The sequence below is a fragment of the Trichomycterus rosablanca genome, chromosome 12, assembly GCF_030014385.1.
Source record: "Trichomycterus rosablanca isolate fTriRos1 chromosome 12, fTriRos1.hap1, whole genome shotgun sequence".
Classification (NCBI taxonomy): Eukaryota; Metazoa; Chordata; class Actinopteri; order Siluriformes; family Trichomycteridae; genus Trichomycterus; species Trichomycterus rosablanca.
Genome location: NC_085999.1, coordinates 14960276 through 14967121, shown reverse-complemented (window position 1 = coordinate 14967121; position 6846 = coordinate 14960276). Strand labels below are relative to the sequence as shown.

General features: G+C 37.7%; 1 protein-coding gene across 1 annotated transcript; it reads left to right on the top strand.

Annotated features, from left to right (window-relative positions):
- The first annotated feature begins 2993 nt into the window (after positions 1-2993).
- pou3f3a (POU class 3 homeobox 3a) lies at positions 2994-4836 on the top strand. The gene is made up of 2 exons (XM_063005799.1): positions 2994-4323; positions 4608-4836. Exons 1-2 carry the CDS (start codon positions 3073-3075, stop codon positions 4713-4715), a joined length of 1359 nt encoding a protein of 452 aa, XP_062861869.1. The 5' UTR covers positions 2994-3072; the 3' UTR covers positions 4716-4836.
- The last annotated feature ends 2010 nt before the right edge of the window (positions 4837-6846 follow it).

Sequence of the window (6846 nt, the reverse complement as noted above, 5' to 3'; positions counted from 1 at the left end):
GCAGCTCTGAAAACAACAGCCCCTAACTTTCTCCAAGAGGAAATCCTGCAGTAGTATACAAAAACAGGACAAACACTATACACACAATCACTGCAGCATTTTTTTCACTGCAGCATTCATTTCTTAGTTCTCCTTTGTTTCCATCACTATTATTTGTATGTTTGACATAGGACGGTTTTCCTTAATCAATGAATTATACAAGTAAACTCTGAATAACAGGAATTAATTTGATCTGAGTGAATATGGTAGAAATAAAGCACCTGAAGTGAATTCACCTTAGTCGAATCAGAATTCGATCTGCTGGGCCACATCATTAAAAAGGAAAAACACAATGCAATTACATGCATATATAGACACCCACTGACACGGTGTAAAATGTGATAAAGGCTACATTTAATAATTTACTAACATGCATTATTATACATGAGCAATGAGGGTGTAGGCCTACTAAAGGGGCCCAAAAAGAACCTTAGTGGACTCGATCACTATATGCCATTAGCCACTTTAAAACTTAAAACTGCAATAGCTAGATTGTCCTTTTATACATTTTAAATATTTTTACATCTATTATGTGTAGCCAACTTGTTGGAGATTTTATCTCAGTGAGGACTTGTTTAATATAACTTGCACAAATAAAGATAAACACTTGATTTGCATCGTTTAATTGTTTTAATTTGCATCTCATGCATCTCATGTAAAAATCGAGGTAAAAACAAAGTTTACTTACGTTTATGTAGATGGTTAATAAAATACTTTAACACGAACCAGGTTTACTCCTGAATTCGTGGGAAGGTTTTTTTTTGCCAAACTACAATTTCTAGTTTACCTTCTACTTGATATTTTTAACATGTAATTGTTGTTATTGCAGGATCTTAATGAAAAAATTAAAAAACAAAAACATCTTTAAAAAAAAAAAAAAAAGATCTATTGAACAAATGGTTCTAGATTTATGTAAGTTTTATATAAGTTTTATGTAAGTTATTGTGTATATTTTTTGTAATTTAATGTGTATTGCAACTGTGAGGACTATGCACCTAAGATTTTCACTCACCTTTCACACCTGTGTTAATGTGACGTGACAATAAAGTGATTTGATTTGATTTGATGTTTATTTACCTTGCATATTGCATTATTTAATAATGCAGTAAATTGTTAGAGTATTTTTTTTAACTTTTAAAATTTAAAATATGCTTCAGCCTACTTACTTTATATTTAAATAGTCGTTTTATTAAAGTTTACAATATTTTATAGTTATACAAAATATAATACAATAATAAATTAAAATATAAAAATAAATACTTTAATAATACTTAATAAAGTGTCGTAATACTTTATATATATATATATATATATATATATATATATATATATATATATATATGTGTGTGTGTGTGTGTGTGTGTGTGTGTGTGTGTGTGTGTGTGTGTATTTGCATATGTGTACATGAGTATATACGTGTATGTATTTGCATGTGTGTATATGTATGTATATGGGTATATATGTGTATGTATATATATATATATATGGCTATATTGGCCTGATTGTGCAATATTGTCACATGTCACTTTACTATTTAATAATTCAATAACTATTTAATCTTTACACTAAAATTATACCTCATGCATCATTACAGTTACCAGTTATCCATTTTATGTATATTACAAGAAATACTTAGTTCTAGTTTTTCTGTTTGCTTTTGTTTTGTACTGTTAATTATTTGTTGTATTATGCTACTGGGGCTTTAATTTCCTTCGGGATCAATAAAGTATCTATCTATCTATCATCTATCTATCTATCTTTTATGTATTATGGTATATTTGTCATCAAATTCAGTTTCACTAAGTTATCAAGATATGTTTATTATTTGCAATAGAAAGAACGATACAATATTGACAAGTGCATAATTGTGAATAATTGTGTAAATTTAAATAAAATTAAGTTCATGAAGTCAGCTTAAACAAACAAACCAAACAAAACCACGTCGTGTTATTATGCTGCTAGATGTGACTTGACATTTAAAGGGCTAAAACAGTCAGACCTGTTGGGTCAGATTTGCTACAGATTTTTTATAATACATAATCATAATCATACGTTAGTCCAATTTGAAAACTTTATAACTTACTTCCCAGTTACAGCTGTCGGAATGATCTGTTTTGCCATAAAGTATTTAACTGGACGGGTTTTCATATGTTATAAAAAAAAATAACTAAAACTCTACAGACTTATTAGATAAAGATGTATGTTTTCCCATGAGACAGACTCTACATTACCCCTGTTTATTGTTACACTTGTATACTTAGCGCGTTGAGGCTTTAGTGCGCGTTTAGAAATTGTTTTGACGCGCCGCTTCTGCTCGGTGTCTGCAGGGATGCGATCGGTGATCCGCCACTTGTTCCAAGACAGCCAATCAGCGTCGGATTGCGCACCGCTTTGCAATCTGATTGGAGGAACCGAGCGGAAGGTTCGCGCACGCCAGGCTGAACGTAAACACTCGTGTAGTGTCGGGCACTAAGGGAGGAGCGCATCAAACTGTCAGAGGAGCAGCGAGGAGAACAAAGTGTGGAATTTATCATCTGCAGCGTATTTGACTGTATTACATTGGATCTGAATTTTAAATCAGGTAAACATTAAGTGGATAAAAGATGAGGACCAAGAAAAAGTAAGCACCAGTTCATGGGACATGAGGGAAGTTTACTGAGCAACAACGATCCTGTTGTCTGTTCTTGCATGATGGTGTGGGATTTACCTTATCTGCAGCTAGAATCGAAATCTACAGGACGCAAGACTTTTCACCTTGGTTGTTATAACTGATAGGACACGACTTTGAACCAATTTAAACAGACTTGTGGACGGGATGCGATGTTAATTGTGTTTTAACGACTTCAAAATGTGGATTTCTACCTTTAAAGTCTATGCGTTCTCTAAAAATTGATGGATCAAGGCTAAAAACCAAGGATAGTCGGTCACCGTGAATAATTCATGAAACAGAGCATCCCATCGACTGTTGGAAAAAGTTACAGGAGTACTGGGAGGCGGAATAACAAGTAGACTTGATCGAAGTGTTTTAGGGGGATGGCCACAGCGGCTTCCAATCCTTACCTGGCCAGCACCAACATTCTTTCTTCATCAGGCTCGGTGGTGCACTCGGAGTCCGGAGGCGGTGGCATGCAGCCAGCCGTTACTTCAGTATCAGCCGGATACAGAGGAGATCCCGCGGGCAAGATGGTGCAGAGCGATTTTATGCAAGGAGCCATGGCGGCCAGTAACGGGGGCCACATGTTAAGCCATGCACATCAGTGGGTCACCTCGCTGCCTCACGCCGCCGCGGCAGCCGCAGCAGCAGCAGCCGCCGCAGCAGCCGCCGAAGCCGGATCGCCTTGGTCCTCTAGTCCTGTAGGAATGGCTGGCAGCCCGCAGCAGCAAGACGTAAAAAGCACTCCCAGCCGAGAAGAGCTTCACTCCGCAACAGCTCTGCACCATCGATCTGCTCACGGAGCTCACCAGGCGCACCAAAGCGCATGGCCCGGCACCACGCACGGCATCAGCACCATCACAGCGGGCCAGCAGCAATCCCAGCAGTCCCTTATCTACTCCCAACCCGGAGCTTTCACTGTCAACGGAATGCTTAACCCCACCAGCAGTTTGGTTCATTCAGGTTTGATGCGAGGCGAATCGCCAGAAATGGACCACACTAGCCACCATCATCACCACCACCATCATCATCCTCACCATCACCCGCATCAGCAGCAACAACACGGGCACCATCCTCACGCGCAGCACCACGGCGGAGTGAACAGCCACGACTCACACTCAGACGAGGACACTCCGACTTCTGACGACCTCGAGCAGTTTGCCAAACAGTTTAAGCAGAAACGCATTAAGCTTGGCTTTACGCAGGCTGACGTGGGATTGGCTCTCGGTACTCTATACGGAAACGTCTTCTCCCAGACCACAATTTGCAGGTTCGAGGCTCTGCAGCTCAGCTTTAAAAACATGTGCAAGCTCAAGCCGCTGCTAAACAAGTGGCTGGAGGAGGCCGACTCGAGCACCGGTAGTCCCACCAGCATTGACAAAATCGCAGCACAGGGCCGCAAGCGCAAAAAGCGCACCTCAATCGAGGTAAGCGTCAAGGGCGCACTAGAAAGTCACTTTCTGAAATGTCCTAAACCTTCGGCGCAAGAGATCACTAACCTGGCGGACAGCCTGCAGCTGGAAAAGGAGGTGGTTCGTGTCTGGTTTTGCAATAGGAGGCAGAAGGAGAAGAGGATGACACCGCCAGGAGTGGGTCAGACGCACGAGGACGTGTACTCTCAGGTCGGCAACGTGAGTGCAGACACACCGCCCCCGTCCATGGACTGCAAACGTATGTTCACTGAGACATAGAACTGATTCTGTTTTTTTATCCATGCACAGTTAGCCGGAAATTACCAGCAAATACACCAGACAATTCTTAATCCTTAATGTCAGCATGCGATAATTTACACTAAAACTGATACTCAGATAACAAGCATTAATAAAAACGCACAGTTTGCTATTGAATCACATTGTCTGCTAACCTCCATAATGTTTTTCTAACTTTAAATGGCTTTATCTGCTCTGTGTTACAGGAGAACTTTGTGATAGATTGCTTAAAAGATGCAAGTTTGAAAGCTGAACCGGACGACCAGGTGGGCACAACTCCCAACTCTTATCACCAGCTCATTCTGGCGCATTGACACCTGACCATAAGCAAAAAAAAAAACTTAACTCGATGTTTATGGATCGTCCTTTCATTAACTGGGTAAATTGACTGGCATGAAAATAAATCAAACCACCGAATGAAGAAGGTTGGAACGCGTCGCCTTGAGGAAATATTCACTTTAACAGTAGTATTAAAAGGAATCCTCTTTTTGAACACTTTATGTGCAAACTACAGCTTTTCTATTTCACTACATTTTGTGGACCGCACTTCTGTGAATAGTTTTTACGCAGAAAAAGGATTCTAAAACGTATTATTACTGTATTAATTCAGCCTTTTTTCGCTTTGGACGTATTTTGGCTGGGTTAAAGACTGTGTACTTTGTACCTGTGTACCTTTTCTTTACTGCTTTTCCATGCAGTATAAAGTTTTGGACGATTTTGATAAGTCTGTGTATACATTTGGCAATATAAAAACCCAATGACAATTGACTTGCTTTATATTTTTACTTAAATACTACAAAGTATTTCACAAAGTTCCCAAGATGTTGCGAGCTGTGACATTTGTTTTAGAAGTAGCATTTCAAGTACATTATTTTCCTCTCACTTTCATTCTAAATTCTATAGTCTTTGAGATGCGGCAGTTTTCTTAATCTTGCCTTTAACACAACACGTTGACGTTGATTGAACAGGCCTACAACAAATCACTGGCAAACACATTTAATTTTTTTATATTTTTTTTCTGTGGTCGTTATTTAACTTCAGTATTGAGTCAGTCAGAGGTGATTGAGAACAATAAATTTGTTAAATTGTATACATAACTTTGTGTTGTTTTATTTTATGCCCAGGATGCAGCATGGGATACATGTAATGTATTTCTTGGAGTGACAATCAGTTTTTTAGGCAAGCATTTTTGCTTTTTGCAATTTTGGCTTAAATAAATATTACACGGATGGCTAAGGAAGCAATAAAAGAAACAAAATACATAAACAAAACTTTAAATAAATTAACGCCAAGTTAATGGCATTTTAAATAGATATATTTTATATAATGTTGAAAATACAGACTGCACTGACAGCTGTGGAGTTTTTGAAGGGGTGTGTGGGTTAATACTGTTTTGCATTTTTTAAAACTATTTCTGTTGGTATTGCTTACGGTACAAAAATATCACTATTTCCTTTTTAGATATAATAAAAATAAATAACATACACATTTTGTACTTATGCTGTATACTTACATGTATATTTAAAGAAATTAGCAGATGCTTTAAGCAGACTGAACGCATTCCAAGCAATTTCGGGTTAGGAGCCTTGTGTTAAAGGGCCCACCAGTGGCAACCTAGGGTTCGAACCAGCAGCTTTGCCTCGGATTACTGAATTGTGTTGCACCAAATGAACATTTGCCTACATAAAGCAGGTAAATCTGACGCGTTGTATCAGGCCAGTATGTTATTCATAATTTCATTTAATGTATCTTTTTAGGGCTACTTATAATAAGTAGCGTTGCCTTTTATCAAAACAAATAAACTAATTGATAATTACAGCAAAACTAACGGCCGAGTAAACACGTCAACAGTAGTTTGCTTTATTTATGTACAATTCCACACTCTCATTTGGAAATGTATTTGTGCCAACTTGAAATAATAGGTCTAACATTTAATTATTTCTAATGTCGCAAAATGTTATATTAAGTTTAAAGGCTACTTATCAACATGTGTAATTTTATAATTAATAAATTGTGGGGTGCACATAGCTTAACTTATATGTACTTTTTTACATAGTAAAGTACATATAAGCTACATAAGGTTCAATGTTGTATTAGGCAGCCTACTTTAAACACACTGCAATTTCCATTGAAAGCAATAGCATGGAAGTAACCAGTGAAAACCAGTTGTATCACCTCAGCTACATGCAAATGTACTTTTGTAACTTCAGTGTAACTTTAATTTGTAAAAGTGTAACTATTATTATTTTGACTATCCTGTTTTCTTTTTTGAGCTTCTTTAACTTCTTTAACTCGAACTTCTTTAACTTTGAGTTTACTTGTCGTTGGTGGCTTGTGTAAAATATGGCGCATGAGAAAATGTAGCACTTTGCCTATTTAGCTTAGTGAAAACAGCAAAATAGTTGGCTTTTGTAGCCTATTTAAGTGAAACAACAGCTGTAAAAT